Below are 18,415 nucleotides of genomic sequence, written 5' to 3'. Positions count from 1 at the left end.
CACAGCTGTTATCTTATCTTTACACTCACTTATTAATATGATGATACAAGAAAGGATGTTCCTGGAATATTTATGTTTTTTTTTATTTGAAAAAGCGTTCCTCACTCCGCCCTAATGCAGTTTAATGCTGCTACACACTTGGACCTATGTTTTAATAGTTAAAAGTAGACAAATGATATGATTTGTCACGATTTTTAATCGTTTTGTCACGATTTTTAATCATTTTGTCACGATTTTTAATCGTTTTAAAAAAACTGTTGTTTCCTTACTTGGATTTGACTAACAAACAAAACCAGTTTTCTTTAAAGTGATATAAAAATTGTTCACAGCTGTTTATCTTATCTCTACACTCACGTATTAATATGATGCTACAAGAAGGGATGTTCCTGGAATATTCATGTTTGTGTGTTTTATTTTCAGCGGGTCAGAAATCATTGTAATGTCAGATGATCCCGTGAAGGCTGTCAGTAAAGTTCCCGAGCGTGATTCAATTATACATTCTCGGTAGAGAGCCTTCCTGGAATCTATGCACACGCACGCGCAAAGAGAGAGAGAGAGCGAGAACAACCCTGAAGCAAGTTATTCATAGAATTGATGTTGTGTCCACACAGACGCACAAGGATAAAGAACATCGTTATATATTTTATTGTATTCTCAGCAAGCCTCACACGCTGTTCAACTGCACAGTTTAGGCCTGACTGGATGTAAAAAAACAGCATAATAATAATAATTATGATAAGAAGAAGAACATATTGAGGATAAGCAGACAGCAAGCAGATGAGCTCTGCAGAATAAAAGCATGTCTTTTATTTCGGAATAAAACAAGTTTCTTGACAGATGTCAAGCATGTGTTTACATTTCCTCGCCATTTTCCCCTGCACCCTTGTTGAGGCGTTTGTTGCCCCTCTTCCCTCCAGGTCCTCGGGGCTTGGCGAACACCTGCTTCAAGGTGTGCTCCATCGGATGGACTTCCTCGTACAGGAAGTCTTCTGTCAGGCCGTCGCCACTATCGATCTCCATCTGTGCGCACACACACACACACACACACACACACACACACACACACACACACACACACACACACACACACACACACACACACACACACACACACACACACACACACACACACACACACACACACACACACACACACACACACACACACACACACACACACACAATAATACACTACACAATAATAATGGTGTGTTGTTGTCATCTGCATACTCCGTTCATAACTGGGGAGCAACTAGCAGCAGATTCCTAACAACCGATTTAATATAAAGACTCTTTGTTGAGGAATTTGACAGTAGATTTAAAAACAGCTCAAAGAAGAGAAGAGAATCTTTGACTTGCATTTGTACAGTATACCTGTCACAAAGATACTCTTGAGTCATTTTTCATTACATTCCCTAAAAACAGAAACACGCTCTTTTCATATAGAGGACAGCCGTCGCAAAAATGACTAATGATCTATTGCTAACGATGGATTCTTATGCGTCATCCATGTTGATGCCTCTTGATCTTAGCGCTGCTTTCGATACTGTCGATCAGAATATTTTATTACAGTGTATCAAAACCCGTATTGGTATGTCAGACTTAGCCTTGTCTTGGTTTAACTCCTATCTTACTGACAGGATGCAGTGCGTCTCCCATAACAATGTGACCTCGGACTATGTTAAGGTAACGTGTGGAGTTCCCCAGGGTTTGGTTCTTGGCCCTGCACTCTTCAGCCTCTACATCAGTGGTTCTTAACCTGGGTTCAATCGAACCCTACGGGTTCGGTGAGTCGGCCTCCGGGGTTCGGCAGAGCCTCCGCCGCAGCAGTCAAGACACACCAGACTCATGAATTGATTAACGTGGACCCCGACTTAATTAAACAAGTTAAAAAACGTATTCGGGTGTTAACATTTAGTGGTCAATTGTACGGAATATGTACTGTACTTTGCAATCTACTAATACAAGTCTCATTCAATCAATCAATCGTGTAAATAAAATCTTCTCCCTATCGGCGTATCTGTACTGTAAAGTTAACATTTGAATGACAATAAAAAGGAAGTCTAAGTCTAAGTATTATGGATACCCCCAAACAATGTTCCCTCTAATTTTCCATCTGATTTGCTGGTGTGTAATTTGTTGTGAGTTCATGCACTGTGTTGGTTTTGTTCTTTGAACAAGGTGATGTTCATGCACGGTTCATTTTGTGCACTGGTAAAAAAAAAACATAACTTTGTCTTGAATTTGAACAAAAAAAATTAAACATTACATTTTTCACTAAAGAAGGGTTCAGTGAATGTGCATATGAAACTGGTGGGGTTCGGTACCTCCAATAAGGTTAAGAACCACTGATCTACATGCTGCCACTAGGTGACATCATACGCAAATACGGTGTTAGCTTTCACTGTTATGCTGATGACACCCAACTCTACATGCTCCTAGAGCTGACCAACACGCCGGATTGTAGTCAGCTGGAGGCGTGTCTTAATGAAATTAAACAATGGATGTCCGCTAACTTTTTGCAACTCAACACCAAGAAAACGGAAATGCTGATTATCGGTCCTGCTAGACACCGACACCTATTTAATAATACCACCTTAACATTTGACAACCAAACAATTACACAAGGCGACTCGGTAAAGAATCTGGGTATTATCTTCGACCCAACTCTCTTGTTTGAGTCACACATTAAGAGTGTTACTAAAACGGCCTTCTTTCATCTTCGTAATATCGCTAAAATTTGTTGCATTTTGTCCACAAGCGACGCTGAGATCATTATTCATGCGTTCGTTACGTCTCGTCTCGATTACTGTAACGTATTATTTTCGGGTCTCCCTATGTCTAGCATTAAAGGCCTACTGAAACCCACTACTACCGACCACGCAGTCTGATAGTTTATATATCAATGATGAAATCTTAACATTGCAACGCATGCCAATACGGCCGGGTTAACTTATAAAGTGCAATTTTAAATTTCCCGCCACACTTCCGCTTGAAAACGTCTCGGTATGATGACGTATGCGCGTGACGTAGCCAGTTTAACAGAGGTATGGCTTCCCCATTGAAGCCAATACGAAATAGCTCTGTTTTCATCTCATTATTCCACAGTATTCTGGACATCTGTGATGGTGAATCTGTTGCAATTTGTTCATTGCATTATGGAGAAAAGCTGAGCAAGCAAAGGAGAAAGTTTTCGGTGCGAAGCGGATATTTTGCGAGGGAAGTCAGCAACACAACACAGCCGGTGTTTGTTTACATTCCCGAAAGATGCAGTCAAGATCGAAGAACTCGGACAACAGAGACTCTAACCAGGAGGACTTTGATTTGGATACACAGACGCGATACCGTGAGTACGTAGCTGCGCTTCCAAACATTTGATCGCTTGCTATAACTAGCTCGAGCTAGTAGCTAGGAGGTAGGAGCTAGCATAACAAACACCTAGGTGTTTGTTTTGCGGGATTAATTTGTGGCATATTAAATATAAGCCTGGTTGTGTTGTGGCTAATAGAGTATATATATGTCTTGTGTTTATTTACTGTTGTAGTCATTCCCAGCTGAATATCAGGTCCCACCCGCGCGCTTCCAAACATTTGATCGCTTGCCCGTACGTGCGTGTCACGTACGTAACTTTGGTTAAATATATAAGCTTTATGAACCTTGGGTTAGGTGAACGGTCCTTTGGGCTGAGTGAGTGTGTGTGTTGTGCAGGTGTTTGAATTGTATTGGCGGGTTATATGTACGGGATCCCGTCCATATAACCCGCTCGAGCTATAACTAGCTCTAGCAAGTAGCTAGGAGCTACTAGGGATTAATTTGTGGCATATTAAATATAAGCCTGGTTGTGTTCTAGCTAATAGAGTATATATATGTCTTGTGTTTATTTACTGTTGTAGTCATTCCCAGCTGAATATCAGGTCCCACCGGCGCGCTTCCAAACATTTGATTACTTGCCCGTACGTGTGTTTCATGTACGTAATTTTGGTTAAATATATAAGCTTTATGAACCTTGGGTTAGGTGAACGGTTCTTTGGGCTGAGTGAGTGTGTGTGTTGTGCAGGTGTTTGAATTGTATTGGCGGGTTATATATACGGGATCCCGTCCATATAACCCAGAAATAAATCAACAAGAGACTTCTTGGATGTGGTATATAGTAGAGGGCTTTATCCATTGATCACCAAACCCAGTAGAATAACGACAAATTGTGCAACGTTAATTGATCACATCTTTATAAATGACATAAAAAATAATATAAAAAGTGGACTAGTAATTAATGATATAAGTGACCACTTACCTGTGTTTCTTACTTATGACTGTCCAATTGATAAAAAGAGGGAGGAAAAAACTCATAGATATGTAAGGAAAAGAACAGAAGAGGCAATAAATAGGTTTAGGAAGGACTTATTTGAAACAGACTGGAATGAGGTGTATGGGGGAGAAGCAAATGCTGCATATGAGGCTTTTCTTAATATATATTTATCATTGTATGAAAAGCATTGTCCGAATGTATGGAAACAAAGAGACAGCTACAATAAAAAGCCTTGCATTATAAAGGGACTACAGAATGCTTGTAAAAAGAAAAACAAACTTTATAGAGATTTCATAAAAGTAAGAACAAAGGATGCTGAAACGAAATATAAGGTTTACAAAAACAAATTGATAACAATAATGAGACAAGCAAAAAGAGAATATTATAATAATTTACTAGAAAAAAATAAAAACATTATCAAAGGAACTTGGAATATTCTGAACAAGGTAATAGGAAAAACATCTGGGCCTACAAACCCACCAACCCATTTTATCAATGAGGATAATAAGATGATAACAAATATGAATGAAGTGGCAAACGGATTCAATTCTTTTTTTGTGAATGTTGGACCCAAATTGGCAGAGAGTATTGGAGAACATAAAGATATACAGAGTGGATGGAGAGGGGGAAGCAAAGTGCTACAGTCCATGCTTCTAGGAGATGTTAGTGAAAATGAAATTGTATCTGTGGTAACAAAACTGAAAAATAAGACATCAACAGACAGTGATGGTATAGACATGATAATTGTAAAAAAGACTATTGACTGTATCATCAAACCTCTTTGTTATATTTTTAATCTTTCTTTTCAAACAGGGACCTTTCCAAATAAAATGAAGGTAGCAAAGGTAATTCCACTCTTTAAAACGGGAGATAAACATAGATTCACTAATTACAGACCAGTGTCACTACTGTCACAATTTTCTAAAATAATTGAAAAAATATTTGTAAAAAAATTAGATAGTTTTATTGAAAAGAACATGCTATTGAGTGAGAGCCATTATGGATTCCGGACCAATAGATCCACTGCTTCAGCTGTAATGAATATAATTGAGGATATAGCAACAGCAACTGATAATAAGAAATACACTATAGGGGTATTTATCGATCTTAAAAAAGCATTTGATACTATAGATCATTCTATATTATTGTCCAAGTTGTATTCATTTGGTGTGAGAGGAGTAGTTTTAGACTGGCTAAGAAGTTATTGAGATAATAGACAAGAGTTTGTGGATTTTATGGGTAATACATCTGAACAAATGAGGATTGAATGTGGAATTCCACAAGGTTCGGTTTTGGGACCAAAATTGTTTATTTTATATATTAATGATATATGTGAGGTATCAAAGTTATTGAAATTTGTATTATTTGCGGACGACACCAACTTTTATAGTTCGGGACACGACTTAAAAGTATTATCAAAAATTATTGAACAGGAAATGACTAAACTTAAGAGATGGTTTGATGCCAATAAATTATCATTAAATGTAGAAAAAACAAAGTTCATGATTTTTTGTAAGAGGAAAAGGGAGGAAACGATCAAATTGTCAATACCGGTAAATGGAATTGATATTGAAAGGGTTTCTGAACTTAGATTTTTAGGAGTGATACTGGATGACGGTCTGACATGGAAATCTCATATTGCACATCTACGGAAAAAGATGTCTAAGAGTATTTTTATATTAAATAAGGTAAAATATGTGTTAGATTATAGGGCAATGCGCATATTGTATTGTGCACTTATATTGCCATATATCAGCTACTGTGTGGAAGTGTGGGGGAACACATATAAGAATAACATAAAGGCATTGTATCAACTACAGAAAAGAGCTATAAGGATTATTCATAAAGTAGATTACTTAGAACACACTAACATATTATTTATTAATTCTGGTTTATTGAAATTACAGGAGCTAGTAAAGTTACAGACATTATGTGTCATGTTTAAGGCTAAAAGCAAAACATTACCAGCAAATTTACAAAAAATGTTTGTCATCACTTCTGAGAATGAAGAGCATAGAAGAAAAGGTCATTTCCAACATCAGTATTCAAGGACAACTTTAAAACAAATGTGTATATCAGTGGTGGGGGTTAAACTATGGAATTCTCTTTATAATGAGATAAAAGATTGTAAAAAATATATTCCAATTGAAAAAAATATATAAAGACAGAACAATAAAATCGTATGGACAGCCATAAGCTGACCCAATTTAAGATCAACCTGCTCACTCACCAATGCATCTACGGCAACGCCCCCTCCTACCTCAAGGACCTAGTTTCCCCTCAACCCCCTACCCGCAGCCTCCGCTCCTCAAACACTAACCTCCTTAAACCCATCAGGACAAAGTTACAATCTATGGGCCGCCGGGCTTTCTGCTCGACCGCTCCCGAACTTTGGATCGCTCTCCCCGACCATCTTAGAGCACCACAGTCGGTCGACCATTTTAAGAAGGGACTAAAAACTCACCTTTTTTAGCACAGCTTTTATCTAATTTCTCTGCCTTCTTGTTTTTAAATGCACTGCTTGCTTATCTGTTTTTTTATCCAGTGCTTTCAGGCTCTTATTTCTACTTTATCTATGTTTCTGTTTTATCTAGTGTGTGTCATGATTCATTTCTATTTTAATTTTTTATTATATATTCTTACTTTCTATTTTTATTTTTAATACTTTGTAGCACTTTGAGATTTTAACAAATGTAAAGTGTGTAACAAATGCAATTCATTATTATTATCATTATTATTATTATTATAAGTGTTTACATTTTGCTTTATATTTATTAATTTACTTGTTTTTTGCCTGGTTTTGTATTTGTTTTGTATCATCCCGTGAGGTGTATATTACTTATTTTGTTTTTTTGTTCGGTTTTTTCCTTATGAAGTTTTGCACTTGTTTTTTTTGTTTGGTTTTGTTTTGTTTTCGTTATATTTGGATGTAATTGTTGGTTCACATATCATTATGACTATGTATTATGTGAAGGGGGCAGGAAAATATAAGATTTTTCTTCATCCTGCTCCTTCTCAGGCATTGGTGTGTAACGGTGTAACTGAATAATTGTGTTATAATTGTCTATCAAAGATGCACATCAATGAAGGAGATAAATAAAAATGAAATGAAATGAAATGAAATGAGCTATAACTAGCTCGAACTAGTAGCTAGGAGCTAGGAGCTAGCATAACAAACACCTAGGTGTTTGTTATGCGGGATTAATTTGTGGCATATTAAATATAACCCTGGTTGTGTTGTGGCTAATAGAGTATATATATGTCTTGTGTTTATTTACTGTTGTAGTCATTCCCAGCTGAATATCAGGTCCCACCCGCGCGCTTCCAAACATTTGATTACTTGCCCGTACGTGCGTGTCATGTACGTAACTTTGGTTAAATATATAAGCTTTATGAACCTTATGTTAGGTGAACGGTCTTTTGGGCTGAGTGAGTGTGTGTGTTGTGCAGGTGTTTGAATTGTATTGGCGGGTTATATATACGGGATCCCGTCCATATAACCCGCTCGAGCTATAACTAGCTCGAGCTAGTAGCTAGGAGATAGGAGCTAGCATAACAAACACCTAGGTGTTTTTATGCGGGATTAATTTGTGGCATATAAAATATAAGCCTGGTTGTGTTGTGGCTAATAGAGTATATATATGTCTTGTGTTTATTTACTGTTGCAGTCATTCCCAGCTGAATATCAGGTCACCCCCGGCTCTCACAGCATCTTCCCTATCTGAATCGCTTCCACTCCCCACTGGTCCTTCACTTGCATTTTCCTCATCCACAAATCTTTCATCCTCGCTCAAATTAATGGGGAAATCGTCGCTTTCTCGGTCCGAATCTCTCTCACTTCTGGCGGCCATCATTGTAAACAATAGGGAACTTTGCGGATATGTTCAATTGACTACGTCACGCTACTTCCGGTAGGGGCAAGCCTTTTTTTTTTATCAGATACCAAAAGTTGCGATCTTTATCGTCGTTGTTTTATACTAAATCCTTTCAGCAAAAATATGGCAATATCGCGAAATGATCAAGTATGACACATAGAATAGATCTGCTATCCCCGTTTAAATAAAAAAAATTCATTTCAGTAGGCCTTTAAAAGATTACAGTTGGTACAAAATGCGGCTGCTAGACTTTTGACAAGAACAAGAAAGTTTGATCATATTACGCCTATACTGGCTCACCTGCACTGGCTTCCTGTGCACTTAAGATGTGACTTTAAGGTTTTACTACTTACACTACCGTTCAAAAGTTTGGGGTCACCCAAACAATTTTTTGGAATAGCCTTCATTTCTAAGAACAAGAATAGACTGTCGAGTTTCAGATGAAAGTTCTCTTTTTCTGGCCATTTTGAGCGTTTAATTGACCCCACAAATGTGATGCTCCAGAAACTCAATCCACTCAAAGGAAGGTCAGTTTTGTAGCTTCTGTAAGGAGCTAAACTGTTTTCAGATGTGTGAACATGATTGCACAAGGGTTTTCTAATCATCAATTAGCCTTCTGAGCCAATGAGCAAACACATTGTACCATTAGAACACTGGAGTGATAGTTGCTGGAAATGGGCCTCTATACACCTATGTAGATATTGCACCAAAAACCAGACATTTGCAGCTAGAATAGTCATTTATCACATTAGCAATGTATAGAGTGTATTTCTTTAAAGTTAAGACTTGTTTAAAGTTATCTTCATTGAAAAGTACAGTGCTTTTCCTTCAAAAATAAGGACATTTCAATGTGACCCCAAACTTTTGAACGGTAGTGTACGTATAAAATACTACACGGTCTAGCTCCAGCCTATCTTGCTGATTATATTGTACCATATGTCCCGGCAATAAATCTGCGTTCAAAGAACTCCGGCTTATTAGTGATTCCCAGAGCCCAAAAAAAGTCTGCGGGCTATAGAGCGTTTTCTATTCGGGCTCCAATACTATGGAATGCCCTCCCGGTAACAGTTAGAGATGCTACCTCAGTAGAAGCATTTAAGTCCCATCTTAAAACTCATTTGTATACTCTAGCCTTTAAATAGACCTCCCTTTTAGACCAGTTGATCTGCCGTTTCTTTTCTGCTCTGCTCCCTCCACGGACACAGGTCCGGTGGCCACGGATGAAGCGCTGGCTGTCCAGGGTCGGGACCCAGGGTGGACCGCTCTTCTGTGCATCGGTTGGGGACGTGTCTGCGCTGTTGACCTGTCTCCACTCGGGATGGTCTCCTGCTGGACCCACTATGGACTGGACTCTCACTATTATGTTAGATCCACTATGGACTGGACTTTCACAATATTAAGTAGATCCACTATGGACTGGACTCTCACAATATTATGCTAGATCCACTCGACGTCGATTGCACCGGTCGCTCAAGGGGGGGGGGGGGGGGGGGGTCCCCCACATCTGCGGTCCCCTCCAAGGTTTCTCATTGTTATCCCATTGGGTTGAGTTTTTTCTTACCCTGATGTGGGATCTGAGCCGAGGATGTCGTTGTGGCTTGTGCAGCCCTTTGAGACACTCGTGATTTAGGGCTATATAAGTAAACATTGATTGATTGATTGATTGACTTTTGGTGAGCATTTTTGCATCAGATTGTCAAAAAAAAGCAGAGGCCTCTTGTCATACAGAGGACCTTTGGCGAGAATATTGTGTAAGCAACCTTGTGTGCTTATTGGAGGACCTTTTTTTGCACTAGTAAACGCGCACCTGTCACATAGAAGATCTTTGACAAGCCTTTCTGAGGTAGATTCTTAAAAACAGCAGAGAATTCCTGTTATTGAGCGAAATCTTTGACAAGCATTTGTGCAGTACAGTAGTTCCTATTATAAAGCATTTCTGTTGTATAGAGGATCTTCGGCCAGAATTTTTGCATCGGATTCTCAAAAACAGGAGTGTACTCTTGTCGTATACAATAGATGCTCTTTGACTTGCGTTTTTGTAACAGATTCCTAAAAACAGCAGAGCCCTACTCTCACAGAGGATCTTTGGCGAGAACGTTTGCGTCCGATTCTCAAAAACAGGCGTGCACTCCTGGCATATTCAGCATATCAGTGGTTCTCTAACTTTTTGCACCAAGCACCAACTCAGAAAACACTTGTCTCTCCAAATACCACCTGCTCAGTGGCCTTGTGGTTAGAGTGTCCGCCCTGAGATTGGTAGGTCGTGAGTTCAAACCTCGGCTGAGTCATACCAAAGACTATGAAAAAATGGGACCCATTACCTCCCTGCTTGGTACTCAGCATCAAGGAATTAAATCACCAAAAGGGGCTTAAATCACCAAAATGATTCCCGGGCGCGGCCACCGCTGCTGCTCACTGCTCCCCTCTCCTCCCAGGGAGTGAACAAGGGGATGGGTCAAATGCAGAGAACAAATTTCACCACATGTAGAGTGTGTGTGTGACAATCTTTGGTACTTTAACTTTAATGACTGACATTAAAATACAGTAGTGTACTAGGCCTAAGTATTCATTAGAAACAAGGCAGAGGTTTTATTTAAAAGAGCCATATGTAATAATTTCATGTCAAGTCATCATTAAATGGCCCTGATATGTCAAAAGGCATTAATAAATCATGTTCTTTTCGAATACGTCTATAACTGATAACAGTAGTTCAGCCGGGATAGGCTCATTTCAAAATTAGATTTACAGCCCCGAAATCTTGTTATTGTTTTCATTTCGATGTCCCGCCCTCCACCGTTTGACCAATTAGAGAGTCTGTGAATGTGTCACATCCAGGTTGCCAGTTACGCACCGCCACATTCGTCGAGCTACTGCCACTAGTAAAGTTACTAAACATGTCAGACCTTAGTAAATATTACATGAAAAAGCCAGGAACAAAACAGGGATTTGTATCGGGGATGCCTTTGAAAGATGGAGACAATTGAAGGTGGAGAAGATGTTTTCATCTGATGCCAAACTTGCTAATTTCCTCCTTGATAGGTAAGTAAGGCATTTACGTTTTCTTATTACTTGTAATAAATGGAAATTGCCATTTCATATGTAAACTATATTGTCCAATACAGTCTATGACCTTGTCTAACAAAGCTATTAAGTTTGTGCAACGAATGCTTAGCATGCTAGCCCAGTCAATGAATATTTGCATCAGATTCTCAAAAACAGCAGAGCACTTATTGAGAGAATCTTTGATGAGCATTTGTGCAACAGAGGATTTTCTTTAAAAAGCACATCTTTTCTGTAATACAGAGGCTCTTTGACAAGTCATTTCTGCATCAGATTATTGGAAACAGCATTGGCATCCTGTCATATACAGTAGATGATCTTTGACTTGCGCTTTTGCGGCAGATTCCTAAAAACAGCAGAGCCCTACTGTCATATTTAGTTGTTCCTTGAACATAGCAGATTGCACCTGTCAAATAGAGGATCTTTTACAAGCATTTTTGAGGTACATTCCTAAAAACAGCAGAGCATGACTGTTATAGAGTGAATTTTTGACTAGCACTTGTGCAGTACAGTCGTTCCATGAAAAAAGCACAGCAAATTTGTTGTATGGAGGATGTTTATTGAGCAATTTTGTGTCAGATTCTTAAAAACTAGTGTTTTTAATAGTAATTAATAAAAATTGCAGCAGACTTCTTTGATATAAAGAGCTTTAGAACGCGTTTTTAAGGTAGATTCCTAAAGACACACAGCCTTTTGTTGTGTAGAGGATCTTTGACGAGCTAAGTTTGCGTCAGATTCGTAAAAACAGCAGAAGCCTCCTGTTATATAGAGGATCTTTGCGAGCATTTTTGCAGTAGAACTTAAAAAACAACAGAAAACTTTTTAATTTTTTTTTATTTACATTAGATTACTTTTGATTTCTGTTTTTGCAGAAGATTCCTAAAAACAGTAAATCTCTCCTGTCATATTATGGATCCTTAGCAAGCAATTTTACAGTAGTTATTTGAAAACAACAGAGTACACCTATCACATAGAGGATCTTTGAGAAGTATTTTTGAGAAAGATTCCTCAAAGCAAGAGGCATCTGCTGTTTTTAAGAATCTGCTACAATAACGCAAGTCAAATATCCTCTATGCAATAATTTCTGAGCTTTTTTAAAGGAACTACTGTACTGCACAAATACTTGTCAAATATTGAAGTGCTATGCTCTTTTTAGGAATATACCTCAAAAATCATCTATGTAACAAAATAAATAAATACAATAATTACAATTTATAATATGTAATATTAAAACATATGTTTGTTAACTAAACTGTCAATAACGTTAAAGTTTGAATGAAAATACGGTTTTCACCACTTTAGTCATAATTTTTCTCTATGACTTTATTTTCTTCTGTCTGTTTGAAATTGTCATTACTGCCACAAGTGGTGGGGAAAAGTGTATTACAACCAAGTATCCCTGTGGCCCTTTTGGACCACAGCTGAGAAATAGATATTTTTAACTTAACAGCCACTGCTCCTGTCAAATAGAGGATCTTTGACTTGCTAGTTCAACATGGCTAAAATTAAATTAAGTCAGCATCAATGATAAAACACCACGAGGTGTGCTGCTTCATTGTACACAATAATTGTACTGTTGCATGATGGGATACATTGTGTTCGTCTGTGGCCATATATGTCCACGTGTCAATGTGCGATCTGTACCTTCTTGGTGACTTCAAGCTGATAATCTCTCTCCACCTCCTCCAGAAGTCTGTTCTTACAGCTGGAGTACAGCATGCGCTCCTTTATGCTGCACGTGTAGCCAGGCATGGAATAGATGAACACTGCAAGAGAGGATCTTTGTGGGAAAGAACACTCAAATGTTGGGGATAGTCTCATCCAATACTCTGATCAGTCTGACTTACTCGATCCGATGTTGGAAAAATATATAACCTAAGAGTGTCGCAATACGACCTTTTCACTTCCAGTATGATACCGATATCGGAGCCTTAAGTATCGGCCAGTGAACATATTCCTCCGATACGATATCACAAATTATAAATACTCTTGTTATTTTGCTGTGGGGAATGTTAGAAAAGATTTGATCAAGTGAAATTAGTAAAACAGAAAACAATAGTAGGGATGAAAAACACTAATATATGTATTATTAACAGACTGGAATGGATGTATGCTGTCTTTAAGTTGAAGTGGAGTGGTAATTATTTTTTTTTTTTCAACACCTCGTGGCCACAATAATTCCTTAATTCAAGCTCATGATTTCCCCTCAGTGGCCTAGTGGTTAGAGTGTCCGCCCTTAGATAGGTAGGTCGTGAGTTCAAACCCCGGCCGAGTCATACCAAAGACTATAAAAATGGGACCCATTACCTCCCTGCTTGGCACTCAGCATCAAGGGTTGGAATTGGGGGTTAAATCACCAAAAATGATTCCCGGGCGCGGTCACCGCTGCTGCTCACTGCTCCCCTCACCCCCCAGGAGGTGAACAAGGGGATGGGTCAAATGCAGAGGACAAATTTCACCACACATAGTGTGTGTGTGACAATCATTGATACTTTAACTTAATTTCCACTCTGGGATTATTAAAGTATTTCTGATTCTGATGCAGTAAGTTGAATGATGCGGACACATTTCTTACTGGATATTTTCCAAAGCGCTTCTATCTTGGAGACTTTATAAGCCCAAGTAATATGCAACTATAATTATTTCATACTTGTTTATATTGACAAATGTGCTGTTTTAGACTGCAATATCGTTCACGTAAGGGCACTTATTACAGTACAGTATGTCTACAGTAACTTGTGTTCTATTGTGTAGCTGCTAGCGCCTAGTAGCCTATAGCCTACCATGTTTACCTTTTGTAAACGACTGCCCTAAAATACAAGAAAAGACCAACCTTGTGTGCTTATTGGAGGACATTTTTTGCACTAGTGAACGCGCACCTGTCATATAGAAGATCTTTGACAAGCCTTTCTGAGGTAGATTCTTAAAAACAGCAGAGAATTCTTGTTATAGAGCAAAATACTTGACAAGCATTTGTGCAGTACAGTAGTTCCTATAAAAAAGCATTTCTGTCGTATAGAGGATCTTTGACGAGCAATTTTGCATCAGATTCTTAAAAACAGCAAAGGCCTCCTTTTGTATAGAGGATTTTTGGCGAGAATTTTTGCATCAGATTCTCAAAAACAGGAGTGTACTCTTGTCGTATACAATAGATGCTCTTTGACTTGCGTTTTTGTAACAGATTCCTAAAAACAGCAGAGCCCTACTCTCACAGAGGATCTTTGGCGAGAACGTTTGCATCCGATTCTCAAAAACAGGCGTGCACTCCTGTCATATGCAGCATATCAGTGGTTCTCTAACTTTTGTCACCAAGCACCACCTCAGAAAACACTTGTCTCTCCAAATACCACCGTAATGACTGATATTAAAAGAGAGTAGTGTACTAGGCCTAAGTAATCATTAAAAATAAGGCAGATGTTTTATTTATAGGAGCCATATGTAGGGATGATCAGAATCAGAAGAATCAGAATCAGCTTTATTGTTCGAAACCGGTTCTCCCGGTTGTTCGATAAGAAAAGAACCGATTCCATGGACTCGAATCCCTTTTTGAGATCGGTTCCCGTTATCGAGGCCACTATAGTAAAGGAAAAGAGTTGGTTCTTTATTCGAATCCCTGGGAACGAATCCCGTCCCACAGGAAATGCCCTTGTGGGACATCACAGAAAATGACGTAGCTCAGTTATTAGACTGAGCTATGTCATTTCCTGTGATGTCACACAAGCAGCAAAAATAATGGACCGGAAAAAACGCCTCAAGGCATGGCTTTATTTTACAAAAAAATACGACGAGGAAACGGCAATATGCAATTATTGCCAGGCTTGGCTCTCATGTAAGGGGGTAAGTAAAACAAGCATGTTGAAACATTTTCAGGCTGCACATAACCTGAACGTTTGAGAACCTTGTCGTGTCTTCGACACGTGGAGAAGCAGCGACAGAGATGACGAAGCGCGCCCCTCTTCCTCTGCTTCAAACCTGCAGCCCCAGCTCCAGTCATAGTGGCGGTGGGTAACTAATGTTAACTGTTGCCGGTTAATTTCCATATTTGACATAAGGTTACCTCTTATGTCAACCAGGACTGCAGTAATGTTAGCTAGACTAACGTTTCCTAAGCATAGTCAGTGGCTAACGGTAACATTAACGTTAGCCTTTTTGTATGTGTCTGATAACGTTAACGGTATCTTGTAGCCTACACCACTCCAGAGTTTGCAGGTCTGTCTAATAAACTAGTGCTTTCTTTCTTTCTTTAGTTTATTTCGAGCATGAACACACTTACAGCATAACACATCACAGTTTCATATCATTTCACTTTACATCATGTCCGAAAAGGAGTAGGAAGAAGTAAAGCTTATTTAATCCAACCCCTTTCCCACTTCAGAGCGTTTACAAATATATACATCATTTACTGACCTTTTTATAATAAAATAACATCTGTGAATTAGTATATACAACAGTTGTGTAATATGTAATTAATTAATTCAGTCATTATTAATATACCGAGATGAAGAATATCTTATTTTCAATAAGGTTGAAAGTATTTCTCATAATTGTTCTTTGTACTTTGTAAGCACTATTAATTTGAACACCCTCTTAAAGTGGATGATATCAGTACAATGTTTAACTTCATTACTTAATCCAGTCCATCATTTAATTCCACATACTAATGCTAAAGACTTAATAACAGACATCCTAGTCTTCACATTCAGCTAATTTCCCCCCTAATTCTATGCTGTGTCTGTCCCTCATTTTCCCTCCAGGACAAGGACGTGCAGTCATTCCTGGAGGAGGCCACACTGATGGACCCCAGAAGGTTTGGATACAGACTGGAGGAGGATGTCGTCAAACCTATCTGTGTGTCCAAGCTAGTTCCACGCCAAGTGAACGTGTTTTTTCCACCGTTGGCGACACGATTAGCGAAGGCGGGTCAGACTTGATCCTGAAAAAGCAGACATGCTAATTTTTTGGAAGAAGAATTGTTGATTGATGACTGTGGCGTTCTTAGTGTCATAGTGTGTGTAGTTAGTATGTTCCAATAACAGCAGAAGTGCACTTTTTGGAGAGCTGTATTATTTTCAGTTTTGTGCCCAAGGGACTGATTTTATTTAACACTATATTATTATTTATACACTTATAGGGATCACAGAGACAGGTTGTTTTTGTGTTACTGTATATATTTGTTTTTGTGAAAAATCCCACTTAATATACTTTGGGTAACAACAGTCAATATTTATTTATTTTATTTTTTAGGTCAGTATTTATTTATTTATTTTTCTTATAAAATAAAAGTGAGCTTTTGTTAAACCAAATATTGTGTTTTTTTCCATATACAACAACCTCTCTGGATTCGATAAGAGAATCGATAAGGAATCGGTTCGATAAGAGGATTCGATAATGGGCTCGAACTCGATAATTTCTTATCAAACATCATCCCTAGCCATATGTAATAATTTCATGTCAAATCATCAATAAATGGCCCTGATACGTCAAAAGGCATTAATAAATCATGTTCTTTTCGAATACCTTTATAACTGATAACGGTAGTTCAGCCGGGATATGCTCATTTCAAAATTTGATTTACAGCCCCGAAATCTTGTTGTTTTCATTTCGATGTCCCGCCCTTCACCGTTTGACCAATTAAAAAGTCTGTGAGTGTGTCACATCCAGGTTGTCAGTTACGCACCGCCATCTTCGTCTGGCTACTGCCACTGGTAAAGTTACTAAACATGTCAGACCTTAGTACATCTAAAAGGCCTCATTACGATTCTCAACTTATTCATGACAAAGCCAAGAACAAAACAAGGATTTGTATCGTGAATGCCTTTGAAAGATGGAGACGATTGCAGGCAGAAAATATTTTTTCATCTGACGCCAAACTTGCTAATTTCCTCCTTGATAAGTAAGTCAGGCATTTACATTTTCTAATTACTTGTAATAAATGGAAATGGACATTTGGTATGTAAACTATATTGTCCAATACAGTCTTGTCTAACAAAACGAGTATGTTCATGCAACGAATGCTTAGCATGCTAGGCCGGTCAATGACACATCGACATATAGGCTAACGGGGGAAATATATGCACGTTAGCCTTTATGTCGATGTGTATTCGAACTGACAGGGCAAATATATATTTTCGACAAATAAAACCTATGTGGATATGAGTAGTGTCAGTGCCTGTCATTGTCAATATGCTGATACGCTGAGGAAATGGGTTCCAACATTAGCACGGCTGTCATCGTGGCAATGTGAAACGTATGGAGACAGCCAAATCACATGATAAAAGAATTCCCCATTCGTGTTTGCATATTGTGGACTACATGTACCAAGTTATATGGCAATCTGAAACGTTCAAAACAGTCGACTATAGTCATACTTTGGTAAAATGTCTCCTCTTTAGTTTTGGGCGTACATTAGGCTGCTAGGCATGCTCTGCTTATTTTCACCAGTATAATCATTGCTAGCGTTGGTTGTAGTTAGTTTTAGTCTTTGTTTTTGTAATATAACTGACAATAACCATATGATTGTCATTTGTTGTGATATTGTACACAGGCATGACATACTTCTTCCTGAAAATAGCCTAATTTCTGTGTAAAATGTGTTGGTTAGAGATTTGTTATTGACAAAACGCTTGTATATTCAGCTATTATGGTCCCAGCACCTCAACCCCTAGTGAGAGGCAGTGGAAGTTTGAAGTTCCTTGGAGTAGCCCAGTCAATCGAGCTGGATTGGGCTGCGTATCTGGCAACCTCAGTTAGGGAGAGGGGGAGGGGACTACAGAATTTTGACTGCGATTGCAGGACCATTTCTGGCCAGATTCTTACATATGGCTCCTTTAACTATTCTATGTAATATTTTTGGCCACTTTAACATATAAACACAGTTTGAACAGTAACACTGTTTTGAATATAGGAAAATATAAAACTGTACTTTAATCAAGTGATTCTTTGGCGTACCACTTGATGGAGCCCGCGTACCACAGTTTGAAAATCACTGCAGTGGACGCTCTTTGACTTGTGTTTTTGAGTCCTAAAAACAGCAGAGCCCTCCTGTCATTTGGACGATCTTTAGCAGTAGTTGCTTTAAAACAGCAGTATGCATCTGTCACATAGAGAATCTTTGACAAGAATCTTTGTGGTAGATTCTTTAAAACAGCAGAGGCCTCCTGTCATATAGAGGATC

The 18,415-nt window shown here is 38.5% G+C and overlaps 1 protein-coding gene across 1 annotated transcript in view; it reads right to left on the bottom strand.

Annotated features, from left to right (window-relative positions):
• Nucleotides 1-852: 852 nt before the first annotated feature.
• LOC133653420 (twinfilin-2-like) overlaps nt 853-18,415 on the bottom strand; it is a 34,747-nt gene continuing 17,184 nt past the window's right edge. Inside the window, exons 11-12 of the mRNA XM_062052655.1 lie at nt 12,886-13,007; nt 853-1,020 (exon numbers count right to left, since the gene is read on the bottom strand). Coding sequence (XP_061908639.1) covers nt 853-1,020; nt 12,886-13,007 — 290 coding nt within the window. The remainder of the gene's footprint in view (nt 1,021-12,885; nt 13,008-18,415) is intronic.

The sequence above is a fragment of the Entelurus aequoreus genome, linkage group LG01, assembly GCF_033978785.1.
Source record: "Entelurus aequoreus isolate RoL-2023_Sb linkage group LG01, RoL_Eaeq_v1.1, whole genome shotgun sequence".
Lineage (NCBI taxonomy): Eukaryota > Metazoa > Chordata > Actinopteri > Syngnathiformes > Syngnathidae > Entelurus > Entelurus aequoreus.
This window is presented reverse-complemented; position numbering and strand designations above follow the sequence as displayed.